The 16,329-nt window shown below is 40.0% G+C and overlaps 1 protein-coding gene across 3 annotated transcripts in view; it reads right to left on the reverse strand.

Moving 5' to 3' along the window:
* agap3 (ArfGAP with GTPase domain, ankyrin repeat and PH domain 3) overlaps positions 1-16,329 on the reverse strand; it is a 414,103-nt gene that overhangs the window by 117,765 nt on the left and 280,009 nt on the right. For all 3 annotated transcript variants that reach the window (XM_061920474.1, XM_061920475.1, XM_061920473.1), the window contains exon 11: positions 11,991-12,162. In XM_061920474.1, coding sequence (XP_061776458.1) covers positions 11,991-12,162 — 172 coding nt within the window. The remainder of the gene's footprint in view (positions 1-11,990; positions 12,163-16,329) is intronic.

Genomic DNA, 16,329 nt, shown 5'->3' on the forward strand with positions numbered 1-16,329 from the left:
CATGCTTACTTTTACCGCCGGGTCAAAGTCGTGACGTCATGAGTGACGCTTCTCCTGTCGTCATTTCCAAAATGGCGGAGGAGTTTTTTTTTTGCTTTTACTATGTGTAAACCAGGGGTCTTTTTCCACAGCCATACAGATCACACTGATGGTTGAGATATAAAACAACTTGTCTTTAACACTCTTACAAATATGCGCCACACTCTGTGAACCCACACCAAACACATTTCTGGAGAACATTGGCTCTGTAACACATTATAAACGCAACATAAGAATTACCCAGAATTCCAATGCATCCATGACTCTTGGCTATATTATACACCCCGCTATCACCAAACCCCCCATCTCCTTGGTTAAGGTGGGCGGGGTTGGGGTCGCGTGTATAATATAGCCAAGAGTCACGGATGGATTGGAATTCTGGGTAATTCTTATGTTGCGTTTATAATGTGTTACAGAGCCAATGTTCTCCAGAAATGTGTTTGGTGTGGGTTCACAGAGTGTGACGCATATTAGTAAGAGTGTTAAAGTTGTTTATATCACAACCATCAGTGTAAAAGGTATGGCTGTTGACCAAGTATGCATTGCAATCTCGTATGAGAAGCAGCGATATGCATGCGTCCGACCGGCACGCAAATAGCATGGTATAAAGTTGGGCGCGATGACATGTTGTAGAGCAGTGGTCCCCAACCACCGGGCCGCGGCTGCAGAACTTTTTTTTTTTTTTTCTTTATATCACACTCAATTTTTTACTGCATGCCATTAGTAAGCGCAGGGGTGAGAAGAGGTTTTAAAATTATTAGCGAATGCTTACTTTTACCGCATGCCTTGAATAAGCGCAGAAGTGAGAAGAGGTTATAAATTATTAGCGCCCCAGCGGCTATTAAAGGAAATGCGGTACGTATCAATTTAATGCAATATATTTACCAGGGAAAAACATGCACTGCCACATGTTGTCATTTGTCTAATATTATGTGACAAATTAAAAAAATATATTCATCCTTTTTTTTCTCCAAAGAATGTATTAATGATCTGTTCAATAGGGTTGTACAGTATACAAGTTTTAGTATAAAACTGTGATACCAATGAATCATTTTCGGTACTATACCGCCTCTGAAAAGTACCGGTATAAAGTACATTGCTGGTTTACGAGCAAAGGAGCATGTTCGGCAGCGCACAATCACAGAGTACTTACAAGCAGACACAGTGTGTAGACAGAAAAGGGAGAACAGACGCATTATGGCATAAAAACAAACGATAAAGGTGAATACTGAAACGCCCTCAGGACGAGGTGCTTTAAGACATGTCTAGCTAGCTAGCGGCTAATGTCCAGCCGCAGTCGGCAGTGTTTTAGCTACTTCTAAATCACACATTTTTGCTTCCATGGTGACAAATAAAGTATTATCCATGTATCCATTTTGGTATAAACTCAACTCGTCGTGTTTGGAGGAAGAAAAATACTGAGTTGCATCCCAAGAACACCACACCTACTGTGAAGCATGGGGGTGGAAACATCATGCTTTGGGGCTGTTTTTCTGCTAAGGGGACAGGACAATTGATCCGTGTTAAGGAAAGAATGAATGGGGCCATGTATCGTGAGATTTTGAGCCAAAACCTCCTTCCAGCAGTGAGAGCTTTGAATGGTTGACCAAATACTTATTTTCCACCATAATTTACAAATAAATTCTTTAAAATTCCTACAATGTGAATTCCTGTTTTTTTTTTTTTCACATTCTGTCTCTCACAGTTGAAGTGTACCTATGATGAAAATTACAGACCTCTGTCATCATTTTAAGTGGGAGAACTTGCACAATCGGTGGCTGACTAAATACTTTTTTGCCCCGCTGTATGGGAAATGAAAAACTCACAACTTAGTGGGACGTCGATGAGAATGACTATGAGAAACCTTGGAGAGGACTGCAAATGTGGGTAACCCCCCCCCCCCCTTTTAGGGGAGACCGGATACAATGGACATCGAGTGGGTCCAACATGATATTGTGAAAGTCCAGTGCATAGTGGATCTAACATAAGAGTGAGAGTCCAGTCCATAGTGGAGCCAGCAGGAGAACATCTCGAGCAGAGACTGGTCAGCAGTGCAGAGTAAGTAATCTAACATTAGCTTTCCTGTCATTTCTCATTTTGTATCATCATTACAATGATGAATCTGCCTGACCAATGAACAACCAGCAGTGGTTGTAGTCAGAAAAAAAGCATTAATAGCAATAGCAGTAAGTGTTGCAAGGGGGACGGCGTGGCGCAGTGGGGAGAGTGGCCGTGTGCAACCCGAGCGTCCCTGGTTCAATTCCCACCTAGTACCAACCTCGTCACGTCCGTTGTGTCCTGAGCAAGACACTTCACCCTTGCTCCTGATGGGTGCTGGTTGGCGCCTTGCATGGCAGCTCCCTCCATCAGTGTGTGAATGTGTGTGTGAATGGGTAAATGTGGAAGTAGTGTCAAAGCGCTTTGAGTACCTTGAAGGTAGAAAAGCGCTATACAAGTACAACCCATTTATCATTTATCATTTAATATGCTGAGAAGGAAACAAATGGCCAAAATAGTCCTGTCTTGTCTCGTCCCCAGGCCTGATTCAAGTGACTGCGCCTAATAAAAATTAGATGGCGTGTATCCGTCACTTCGTGACACCACGGAAAGGATCGCGTTAAAAAAAAAACAGCCTAAGAATTAAACCTGGCCGCCTGGCAAACCCTTGGCACGTCTTCACATTTACTCTCTTCTCATCTTCTTCCTGTCTCGGACTCATCCTGCCCGCCCCTCCTCGCCGCCATCCCTCTTGTAGCGGTGATTATAAAGGTCTTCACATCCAAAAGGGACCAATGAATTACCAAAGGTAAAAGACAAGGCTCGTGATTTAGTCACCATGAATGAGAAATTACTCCTTTGTTCCCCTCATCAATTGCATGTCTAATGAAATCAAAACCCCGATCGCATAATCAGAGGAGGGTCCTTCACCCGGAGAGAGACCTGATGTGATTTGTAACCTTTCTTTTGCTAAGTGGGGATTGAGGCGCATCGCCCTCACATTGTTTGGAGCATTGAGATGCGCACGGCAGATGATCATCTTAGAAGCTTGTGTCAAGGAAGGAGTGTCCAAAGTGCTGCCTTTTTTTTTTTTTTTTCTAAAAATACAACTGTCCAAAAAGAACAGCAACATTTATTTTATGAGAGCAGAAAGGCCGAATGTAATGAGACAAAGTGGAAACATTGACGCTTATAATACAAAGCTAAATCATTCTAACTTGGATTATTTGTTGGATTGTTACCCTGGGTTCGAGACTCTCCCAAAGGACAGCGCAGCGAAGACACAACAAGCTCCCTTTTTGTCTTTCATGGACACACACCTGTTGTTGACTTTGGACTAGCGACTGCAATATATCAAGGCCGCGGAACAGAGACATACTACGGGCTTACACACACACACACACACACACATCCACAAAAATATATGCCACACATACACACTCCATCCCCTCCCAACCCAACGCCCTCGACGCAAATCCTATAGGGGTGATGAATGGATGGTCAGCGCCTGAGAGCTGCGGCCTACCACCATGACCTTGAACTACCTTCCCTCTGTTGCTAGATATCTAGAGATGTATGTTGTAATATGTACATGTGCTTTGCTATAGAGGTTTTTTTCCCACTCCAGACTGGGCCCCCTTAGGAGCCCTGTCTGGATTGTATTTTTTTACTCATCCTTCCCCAGCGTTTACCTTTTTCCCATCTTTTACGGGGCGCCTTATGGCGACCCATCAGCGTTCCTGTTCTGTAACCCTGTACACTGTTTGTCTAATCTTGAACAGGTTTGTGCTGAAAACAAAGTTTTGTTGTACTTGTGCAATCACGATTAAAACCTATGCTATCCTATCCTAACATGACTGCTTTAACTTTTGATTTTGTAGAACTTTTTATTGAAGCCATGTCGAGACAAATACAGATATTTTTAAGCCCACGTTTTCCTGTGTTTTGGCCTCTTGTCCGCTCAAAAAAAAGATTTTGTCTTCAAAAATTGAGTTCTTAAAATTTTTATTAACCGACGTCGGATTTTCCGAATTTCAAGATTCAGTGTTTGTTTGTAGACGTGCTAAAACTGAGCTTTGTGTTTTGTGTCAAGTAGGGTTGTCCCGATACCAATATTTTGATACCGGTACCAAAATGTATTTCAATACTACTTTTCTAAATGAAGGGGACCACAAAAATGGCATTATTGGCTTTATTTAAAAACATTTTTTTACGGTACATTAAACATCTTTCTTGTTGCAATTTTGTCCCTACATAAAATAGTGAACATACAAGAAAATTTTTCTTTTAGTAGTAAGTAAGCAAACAAAGGCTCCTTATTTAATCTGCGGACATATGCAGTAACATATTGTGTCATATCTCGTTCTATTATTTTGTCAAAATTATGAAGGACAAACTGTAAAAAATGATTAGTAATCCACTTACTGTTAATATCTGCTTACTTTCTCTTCTAACATGTTCTATCTACACTTCTGTTAAAATGTAATAATCACTTATTCTTCTGTTGTTTGATACTTTACACTAGTTTTGGATGATACCACAAATTTAGTTATCAATCCGATACCAAGTAGTTACAGGATCATACAGTGGTCATAATTTAAGTTGTCATGTGTCCAGGGAGTTATTTCTTGAGTTTATAAACATAGTAAAAATAAAAAATAAAAAAAGATTTTGTGATGCTATAAAATATTGTTGTTATCATAGTAGTATCGAATAGATATGCTCCTGTACTTGGTATCATTACAGTGGATGTTAGGTGTAGATCAACCGATGCCGTTTGTTAACATTGTGATGCCGTCATGCCCTTCCCCAAAAAAACGGGTGGCTGGGAGGTGGGGGGTTGACCGGTACTTTTTATAGGTGGTATAGTACCGAATATGATTCATTAGTATCGCGGTACTATACTAGTACCGATATACCGTACAACCCTAATGTAATGTATCACTATATTGATAAACAGGCGTTATAATGCGCGAATAAGTCATCTAAGGTAGCTTTTTCAGTTTTCTAATTGGCCATAATGCGCATGACAACCGGGTAAATGCGTTTTTTATGTGGAGAGAAAGTCTTTCCCCTTCCACTCGGGAGCATAGAGATCATGGCCACCTTTATGCACGGGATTACCTGGGCTGAAGCCCATACGCCCCCATCCAGTAGCTGTCAATCACATTGTTTTATGTCTTTTATTTTATTTTATAAAGCGCCTTACTATACCTTGAATGATGCCCAATACACTTTACATGATGCATCACATTCACACACTGATGGCGGGAGCTGCCATGCAAGGTGCTAACCACGACCCAACAGGAGGAAGGTGAGTGAAGTGTCTTGCTCAAGTATACAATGGCCATGACGAGTATGGCGGAAGCCGTAATCAAACCTGGAACCCTCAAGTTGCTGGCACGGCCCCTACTCCGTCCGCGTCGCGCCATGCCACCCCAAGCTCTGCTTTGTTACCGGTTTTGTACACTTTCTCTCTCTCGGCCGCGTTGTTTTTTTTCTACTGTTCCGAAGGGCCAGTCAACCCAGGTCGCCGGTGTGAGAGGGGAGTGCCGTGACTACTGAGCTAAAAGCACAGGCAATTTGTGTAACAAGATAGCACTATTTTTGAGGGTGACTGTCCTCTGTTACGCCTGCACAGACAGACATGCACACGTCGCAAAGGAGATGTACCGTATTTTTCGGACCATAGGGCGCACCAGATTAAAAGGCGTACTGCCGATGAGTGGGTCTATTCCGGTCTTTTTTCGTACAAAAATCGCACCGGATTATAAAGCGTATTAAATTAGTCATATTATGATTTTTTTCTAATGTAATTTTTCTAAAATTTCAATTTCCTTGTGGTCTACATCAGTGGTCCTCAACCTTTTTGTAGCCGCGGACCGTCAACACTTGATAATTTGTGTGTGTGTGTGTGTTTGTTTGGTTTTTTGGTTTGTTTTTTTGGTCATGAAAAGGGGAGGTTTTTTGGGTTAGTGCACTAATTGTAAGTGTATCTTGTGTTTTTTATGTTGATTTAATAAAAATTAAAAAAAAACAATTATAGAAAATTCTTCTGCGGCCCGGTACCAATCGAGCCGCGGCCCGGTGGTTGGGGACCACTGGTCTACATAACATGTGATGGTGGTTCTTTGGTCAAAATGTTTTGTTTTACAGATCATCTTCACGTCGCTTTCTGACAGTCTCTTCAGGATGCGCCGTTTTGTGGGCGGTCTTATTTACGTGGCTCACCAACGACAGCGTCCTCTCCCCGTCATCTTTGTTGTAGCGGTGTAGCGTGCAAGGACGGGAGTGGAAGAAGTGTCAAAAGATGGACCTAACTGTTTTAATGAAATTCAGACTTTACTTAAATTAATAACGGAGCAGCATCTTCTCATTCGTGGCTCACTCGTTGCAACAACGCCGGAAATGTGTCCCGTGAAAAACCGTCTGACTGGAACCCTCTAATACAGTGGTTATTAACCATGTTGGAGGTACCGAACTGATCCAATTTCATATGCGCATTCACCGAACCCTTCTTAGTAAAAAATACATATTTTTTTCAAATTCAAGACAAAGTTATATGATTTTTTTACTGGTGCACAAAATGAACCGTGCATGAACATCACCATGTTCAAAGAACAAAACCAACACAGTGCATGAACTTACAACAAATTACACGCCTGCAAATCAGTTTGACATCTGCTGTTGCCGTATCCATGATATAACGATAGGGAGAAGTTTTTATGTACACTATGAGTCGGGTGTGGCTTGACTTCCGCGGTGGAGGCTCCACCGAACCCCTGAGGCCGACTCACCGAAACCCCTAGGGTTCGATCGAACCCAAGTCAGGAACCACTTTTCTAATAACTAAAGTTCCATGGGGGGATTTTGTAAACCCACTACAGTTTTTGGCACTTTGATAGCTAGTCTACTGACAGATATAAGTAAGAACTTTACACTACTTTATATTAGATATGGCAACAGCGGAGGATGAATGCCACATAAGAAGGTAGAGAAAAAGAAGAAGCTTACGACTACACAAACTACAATTGCAGACACGCGCACATTTTCAGTACTTATGCAGATCCCATATGCACATCAGCAGGTACCAGAAGGTAAGAAAAGTTGGTTTTGCATAATATTGCGAAACAAAACGGCAGATAGTATGTCCGTTAATAGGTGACATTTTGTGGTCTTTATACAAACACCATAATAATACTCGCATGTTTAATGCGGCGTCAATCCATCAAGCGGTGCGGCTTCATAGCTTACCGAAGTCGTACTAAAATATTTTGTCATATTTTTGAGCGCCGTGTGTTATGTTCTATATTCTCAATGGAACATTTAAAGTTTTGGTGTTCTTCACTTGAGTCAAAATGCAGTCTACACGTATCTCTTATGTTTGACTGCCATCCATATTACACCATTTACCAAATAAAATAGCTTTGAGGTCGGTAAGCACAACCAGAATTATGCCCTATGTTAGGCGCACCGGGTTATAAGGCACACTGTCGATTTTTGAGAAAATAAAGGATTTTAAATGCGCCTTATAGTCCGAAAAATACGGTACTCATGAACATGTTGTTTTATGTTTTTTTAAATGGATGATATTTTTGCATTTTTGCTTTTCTGTTGAGTAAAATCTGATTTTTTCTTTCTTTTTAAACTGGTGTTCAGTTTTTGTTTTTTTTTGTTTTTTTTTGTGGGAGGTTGATAATATATGGTGTTGGGGGAGGGGTATATGGTAGCCCATTTCACAAACATATCAAAATGGCAGCCAACATTTTTAGGTTTTCAGTACTTTCTGGAAAAATGACTTGGTGGAAAGGAACCACCCAAAAAATCTTCCCTGTCCTGTTTTCAAAGCCAGAACGACCCTGCCTGCACGTCCTCTGCTCTGTAAACTCCTGCATCTTTTCAACGTTTGACTAATAGACCCGTTTAGTGGCTGTGGCCCCTTCTGCCAATGGCCTGCCAGGATAGCGCCAGGGGTTCCCCCGCTCTTTTTGGCTCAGCAGAAACCCGTTTTTCTGACCACTTGGCTTGAGCCCCAACTAGCAGAACACAGTGGCCATGAAGGACCTGCCTCCCTGCAGGGGGTGGCTAATTATTATTAATTACTCGTAAATGTCCCATTACTGCTTCAGCCAGCTAGCAGGTCATTGGGAGCTTTATTTTTAAACCTCAGCCTCCGCCATGATGTTTGGACCACAGCCACCAGTGAAGACAATACTTAGAACATAGGTCAAAGAAGCTTCTTGACCATTTCCTCCAACGTGTCCATTATGTTTAAATGCATCCCAGCATTAATACGCATCTCACAGTGGCTCGTTAAGGCCTCATTGTGCAAACTATGTAGAAGGCATCTAATTTGCATGTGGGGAACATATGGAGAGTACGTAATTAACCTGCTGGGTTGCTTTTTTTTATCGTTCATCAGTAACAGGGAGTACAGTCTGGTCATGACGAGTCATTAATGTACCCGTTATTTCTTTTCTTATTTAAAAAAAAAAAAACCTGCAAAGAACAACATTTAATTTAAGATTAAAATATGAGAATATAAAGTATTAAATAAATACAATTTTTTTTTGGTTTTATGACTAGAACATTTAGCATTTCCGTATTTGTCGGACTGTAAGACGCACATAAAATCCTTTCATTTTCTCAAAAATCAACAGTACGCCTTATAGCCTGGTGCTCCTAATCAACGGCATAATTCTGGTTGTGCTTACTGACCTCAGCGCAATTTTATTCGGTACATGGTGAAATGATAAGTGTGACCAGTAGATGGCAGTCGTACATAAGAGATAAGTGTAAACTGCATGGAGCGGCATGGTGTAGTGGGTAGAGCGGCCGGCCAGAAACCTGAGGGTTGCAGGTTCGCTTTCCACCTATTGATATCCCAAAAAAATGCTGCTGTTGTGTCCTTGGGCAGGACACTTCACCCTTTGCCCCTGGTGCCGCTTACACTGGTGAATGAACGATGAATGAATGACAGGTGGTGGTCGGAGGGGCCGTAGGCGCAAATTGGCAGCCACGCTTCCGTCAGTCTACCCCAGGGCAGCTGTGGCTGCTGATGTAGCTTACCACCACCAGGTGTGAATGAATGATGAGTGCCACTTATTTGTGAGTGCTTTGAGTGTTTAGAAAAGCGCGATATAAATCTAAGTTATAATAAGATGACGGGAGTAAACAACACCAAAAAATTAAACGTTCCATTGAGAATATAGAACATTACACACGGCGCTGAAAAATCCATCAAAAGGTTTTAGTATGACTTCGGTAAGCTATGAAGCCGCACCGCTTGATGGATTGTTAATGCATTAAACATACGGGTATTATTATGGTGTGTGTATAAGGAAAGATATTATCTGGCGTTTTGTTTTCGCAATATTATGCAAAATAAACTTTTTTTACCTTCTGGTACCTGCTGAGCTGTATTTGGGATCTGCATAAGTACTGAAAATGTGCACGTGTCCGCAATTGTAGTCCGTGCTGACACCGTAGTCGATGAGCTTCTTCTTTTCCTCTATCTTCTTGTTATGTGACATTCATCTTCCTCTGTTGGCATTTCTAATATAAAGTAGCATAAAGTTCTTACTTATATCTGTCAGTAGAATAGCAATCAAAACGCTAAAAACTGTAGTGGGTTTACATAATACACCCATGGAACTTTAGTTATTAGAGGGTTCTGGTCGGACGGTTTTTCCACGGGACACATTTCTGCCGTTGATGTTGCATTATTGAGCCACGGATGAGGAGATGCTGCTCCGTTATTGATTTAAGTAAAGTCTGAATGTCATTTAAACAGTTAGCTCCATCTTTTGACACTTCTTCAACGCTACATCGCTACAATAAAGATGACGGGGAGAAGACGCTGTCGAAGGTGAGCCACGTAAATAAGACCGCTCACAAAACGGCGCATCCTGAAGAGACGCTTAGAAAGCGACTCGAAAATGGTCTGTAAAACATAATCTGTGCAACACTTTCATTAAAGAACCACCAACACAAGATAGTGTTTTAAATGTAGAAAAAAAATCATAATATGACTCCTTTAATGTGCCTTATAATCCGGTGTGCCTTTTGTATAAAAATAGACCTGAGTAGACCCGCTCATCGGCAGTGCGCCTTATAATCCAATGCGCCCTATGGTCCGAAAAATACGGTATATTATTATTATTTGATGGATCAATTACTAATTCACAGATCCATCAAATGTTTAAATATACTTTCTCATTCGCTAACGAATTATATTACCTATTATTAAAAAACAACAAAAATAAAATACTAATAAATAAAATATGATAAATGTAGGGGTTTTTTCCACGATTTATTGCAATACTATTTTATGCTAACATCATTTACTGGCATAGAAATCCATCAAAGACTTGGACATACTTCCTCCTGTAATAGATTATATATATATAACACAAATTAAAAAAGAAAACTAACTATTAAAATAATAATTTAATTTTAAAAAGCAGACTTTTGTATACCTTTTTATGTGTTAGAGCAGGCGTCGGCAACCCAAAATGTTGAAAGAGTAATATGGGACTAGAAATACAAAAAAAATTCTGTCTGGATCCGCAAAAAATTTAAAGTATTCGATAAGTGTTATAGTGAAGTCAACACATGATATAAGTGTCTATATTAACATTATTAGCCTACTATCAAAATGACTATGTGTCGCGGGCTGACACAAATCTTCGTTGACAGAAATGTTAAAATGTAATATTTATTCTACCAATTTTTACATTATTGGAAAACATTAGTAAAACACTGGCTTCTCAGAGGATGAGATAACTTCTGGAAATTACTGGCTTAGGATGGCCAAAGGTATAGATGTTTGTGTCCAAGTTAAAGGAAATGGCAGGATGTCTTCTTCTAATGGATTTATAACAATCTATGCAAGCTGGGTAACGTTTGCTGTGGTCTATAACGGCACACAAACAACTATCAGAAATGCAGGCAATATTAAATACAGATAATGTGTCATGAGGCATCCAAATATAAATTAAATACACAGAGGACATAGGAAATTAAATGGCTCCAATATACCTACAAGTGAGGCATAATGATGCGATAAGTACATAAAGCAAGCCTAAATTGCATGTTAGCATTGATTAGCTTGCGGTCAGGCACTGACCAAATATGCTTGAAAAGGACTGCACACAAGTCAACAACATAAAGAAAGTTCACCTTTGTGCATTCACACACAGCATAAAAAGTTTGGTGGACAAAATGAGACGAATAAGGTGTGGCATAAAACAAGTCTTTCTCTGGCATCAATGAAGAAAGTTATACATGTAAACAAACTTCGCTCGGCAAAATACTCTGCCTTTATGCTCGACAGATACTATCATCAGAGAATCATGTATAATATAAACTGGGATTTCTAACAGTTAGGGAGCTTTGTGTCATGTTGTCCTACAGAAACCATATTATAACAAAAATATATTCCCCCCCATCTTTTTCTATTTTCATATAGTTTTGAAAAAGCTCCAGGGAGCCACTAGGGCGGCGCTAACGAGTCGTATGCGGCTCCAAAGCCGCAGGTTGCAGACCCCTGTATTAGCGTAATATATAATGCTGATATCATATTCTATAATATACAAACCCATTAAAAGACTGGATACACATTCCCACTTAGAAAGCGACTCAATATATCTAAATATTTTGGTACTGTACATTATGTAAGTGTAAATGATGCTTGTCTCGGATAAGTCACTTGGTATCTGCCAAATACCGCCTCTTACTCATTAAACGAAGGACATTAGTTATTTCATTAATCTTACACATTAATCTAATCTACTTTAACACTTTTTAATCGTTATCATGCATACATTTTTTACATTCATCCATCAAATATGTATAATTTTCCACTAAATTGAGAACCTGTACCAATAACGTGCTAGGACTGCTGCTGACTCGTCCTTAAACCTTTATCCCGGTATTGAGGCAAATAACGCTACCTGTGCTCCCGATGCCCAGCTGCAGAGCGCTGCGATCCTTGGTCAGCCCGTTGGTCTTGGGGCTTGCGGTGGGGGCTACCGTGGCCACCGCTCTCGGGGGTCGCTTGCCGGGAACTTTGACTGTGGTCCGGAGTAGGTCGATCTCCTTTCCGTGCACATTCTGCATGTAGTCCTATGGGAGGGAAGGAATTTGCATTTGTCAAAAGAAAAACATCTAAGAGATACTCTTTAAAGGACTCAAACATGTACCGTATCAACTTGTCTAACATACAGCATAAGCATATGGTGTTTACAAGTTACATGACAGGAGCATACCAATAACAGGGTTTATGCAGGTATCAGTTAATGCAATTTAATGAGTTTTATTGCCTTTGTAATTCAACTTAAAACTAATTTTATGCTCATGTCCAACTGCACAAATGGTCAAAAGCGTACAATTGTTTGTAAAGACAAAATTTTAAGCATTTGAAAATGATCATCTTGAATAGTGGGTTGTACGGTATACCAGTAACGGTATAGTATCGCGGTACTAATGAATCAAAAACGGTACTACACTCTGTTTAAAAAGTACCGGTTTGTCGTCACGTCATGAAATTGCTGGTTTTGCGAGCAGAGGAGCATGTTTGGCAGCGCGCAATCACTGAGTACTTACAAGCAGACAAGGTGTGTAGACAGAAAAGGGAGAACAGACGCATTTCCGCCTAAAAACTAACAATAAAGGTGAAGCTATCACACTGGAAACGCCCTCAGGAAGAGGTGCTTTAAGAAATAGCTAGCTTGCGGGGAAAGTCCATCCGCAGTCGGCAGTGTTTTAGCTACTTCTAAATCACTAAGCCTCGCCTTCATGGCGACAAATAAAGTATGTTTCTTACAAGTATCATCCCTGCAGGACGAGGAATAGCTAAACTAGGGATGTACCGATCCAGGTTTTTGCACTTCTGATCCGATACCGATATTGTTTTTGCACTTCCGATCCGATACTGGCCGATACTGACCTATCCGAGCATGTATTAAAGTTTAAAGTTATTTAGCCTACTTAGTTGTCAGATTCATGTTGAAAAGGGTTTTAGTACTCTTGATAACAACTAGCCAGCTGAATTATGTGAGTTTGAATGATACACAATGGTTGCTATTCAAGGATAAACACAAAATTGAAAAAAATATACATGACGAACAGAAATGGCATCATTAAACAGTAAAAAAGTGAACAGTATAAAGTGCAAATAACGTTGTAAACATTATTAAAAAAAGCAAAACACACAAACAACATGAGTGGGATAAAATGTATATAACTCAACATCAATACTTGCTCTTGAACAAGTGTAAACTTAAAAAAAAAAAAAAAACTATCTACACACTCCTTTCAATTTTTTGCCCCAGTCAGGGGGGGGGGCAAACAATTGAAGTCCAAGCATAATGGGGAGATTCTTTCTAGCAAAGACGAGCACTTCAAGATGCTCAGGTGTCAGCCTGCTCCTGTGTTCATCTATGATGAGTGCTAAAAAGCCTCTCACTCTCAAGAGTCATTAAAATGTCTTACAACTTCACCACCACGCTTGACTTTATTTTCGTTTTGTAGGGTAAAATAATCCCACACAGTTGACATTTTTACCGTAACGTTTAATTCACACGGCCGTCTTAACGGTTAGAACACAGACCTGGGGATGTGTTGAAGGTGTGCTAGAAAATGCAGAACGGAGCGTAGGGAGCAGCAGAAGAGTGGAATGTAATATTTAAATCGGTGCATTGGAAAACAACACCGGATATTTTTTTAAAACTGGATCTGGATCGGCATTTTCCCATGCCTTGCCGATACGCATTTTTTGGCACATATCGGCGGCCGATCCGATATGTTTCACCACACACCGTAGCTCACCGGTGTCACAATGTAAACAAACGCCATTGGTGGATCTACACCTGACATCCATTGTAATGATACCAAGTACAAGAGCTTATCTAGTCGATACTACTAAGAGTACATCAAAATTTTTAATCGATCACAAAATATTTTTTCCTTTTTATAAAATGTATATTATGTTCATAAACTCAGGACTTTGAATATGACCAATGTACGATCCTGTAACTACTTGGTATATGATCAATACCTAAATTTGTGGTATCATTCAAAACTAATGTAAAGTATCCAAACAATCGAAGAATAAGTGATTATTACATTTTAACAGAAATGTAGATAGAATATGTTGAAACTGAAAAAAAACAACTGATATTAACAGTAAAAGAACAAGTGGATTAATAATAATTTTTTACAGTTTGTCCCTCATAAAATTGACAGAATAGAATGAGAAATGACACAATATGTTACCGCATACATCAGCAGACAAATAAGAGGCTTTGTTTGCTAAGTTACTACTAAAAGACTAGTAGGTTCGCTATTTTATTTAAGGAAAAAAATGTTCTTTGATTGCAATAAGAAACATGTTTAATGTACCTAAACCTTTTTTGTTAAAATAAAGCGAATAAATCCCTTTTTTGTGGTCCCTCCTATTTAGAAATGTACCGAAAAGTATCAAAAAGTATCTTAATACATTTCAAAATATTGGTATCGGGACAACCCTAGTTCACATTAACTGTGACTTATTTTTATGTGAATCGGATAAACTCTCGCAATAGTCAGTTAACAATAGAAGTAATGGGATTCCATTTTCAGCCTATGAAGCGCTCTTAAAAACATCCTAAACATCTCTCAATGTTTTATATACATGCTGAAAATATTTATGCATATATTTATGTATATTTAACCCTTAAATATTTATGTAATGTAGTAACAGGCACATTCACAATAACATGTAATATTTACGCATTTTGGTCATTTTAAGCATATGGCGACGGCACATTCCTTTCACAGACGCATCACGTTCGCCATTTCCTTTAACGACAATAACGACCACTAATCATGACAGACTTCATGAGAGCCAACGGAGACTACTTTGGGACAAATGAAGATCCAGAACCTTATATTTTTTAGCTTGAATATAAAGGATGAATTACAAGTTTTAGAAGCTGAGTGATAAGCAGATCCAGCAAGTAGGACTATTGATTGCTAAGTGCTTTACAAAAATAATACACAAGTAATTACTGTCTGCTTTCACTAGGATGCCGACTGACAAAAGATTTTTTGATGATTGAAAATATTAATCTAACCACCGTACTAATGTGTTACTATACTTAGTATCGTTAGTGTCGATATTTGTATCCATCCTCAAGTCAAGTACCAATGATTGTCACACACACACTAGGTGTGGCAAAATTATTCTCTGCATTTGACCCATCACCCTTTATCACCCCCTGGGAGGTGAGGGGAACAGTGAGCAGGAGCGGTGGCCGCGCCCGGGAATCGTTTTTGGTGATTCAACCCCCAATTCCAACCCTTGATGCTGAGTGCCAAGCAGGGAGGTAATGGGTCCCATTTTTATAGTCTTTTGTATGATTCGGCCGGGGTTTGGACTCACAACCTACCGATACGCCCACCTGTGTTTATAATTCACAGGGTTTCCCACACATTCATTTATTTGTGGCGGCCTGCCACGAAAGAATTACGGCCGCCACAAATAAAAAAAAAAAAGAAAAATTGTCTTTTGACTCGCTCGACCGCTCATAAAAGCAATGGGACTCTGTCTGTGAATGGAGCTTGTAGTTACATATTATATAGATATGTAAATAGCATATGAATATGTATAGAAATATGTACATAAAGTGTTCTATTTATATTCCAACTCCGCGTTCTTCTAGGTCAGGGGTAGGGAACCTATGGCTCGCGAGCCAGATGTGGCTCTTTTGATGACTGCATCCGGCTCTCGGATAAATCTAAGCTGACATTACTTAACACAATAAGTAATGAATAATTCCACTTGTAATTACAGTGTTAAAAATGACGTTCAAAATATAAAACATTTTCATGCATTTTTAATCCATCCATCCGTTTTCTACCACACCTGTTCAAGAAGTTGCGTTAATAGTAAGAAGTTATTTATTTATTATTGATTAGTCTGGGGCTTGCCCTCCTGGGGGTTCTTCAGACCACCAAGTAACGACATGAGAGCCTGTTTCAGGGTTACAATATTGTTACATTTTTCAATAAGTTTCTCAGTTGCTTTCCAGCAATTGTATTTTTCTCTTTTGTTCTCGCTCGCGCTCTGGCTCCAGCCCCAGCCCCGTCTCTCTCCCTGGCTGCTGCTTATAACAGAGTGACAGGTGATTAGATAACAAAGCCCAGGTGGGCAATTATTGCACCTGTCGCTGATTTCGAGCCCGATCCTGGCAACACCCCACTTCGCTGCAGGCCCGCAGGCCACGCCCCTCCACAGTTAGCTTCAGAATA

Source organism: Nerophis ophidion, linkage group LG14 (assembly GCF_033978795.1).
Source record: "Nerophis ophidion isolate RoL-2023_Sa linkage group LG14, RoL_Noph_v1.0, whole genome shotgun sequence".
Lineage (NCBI taxonomy): Eukaryota > Metazoa > Chordata > Actinopteri > Syngnathiformes > Syngnathidae > Nerophis > Nerophis ophidion.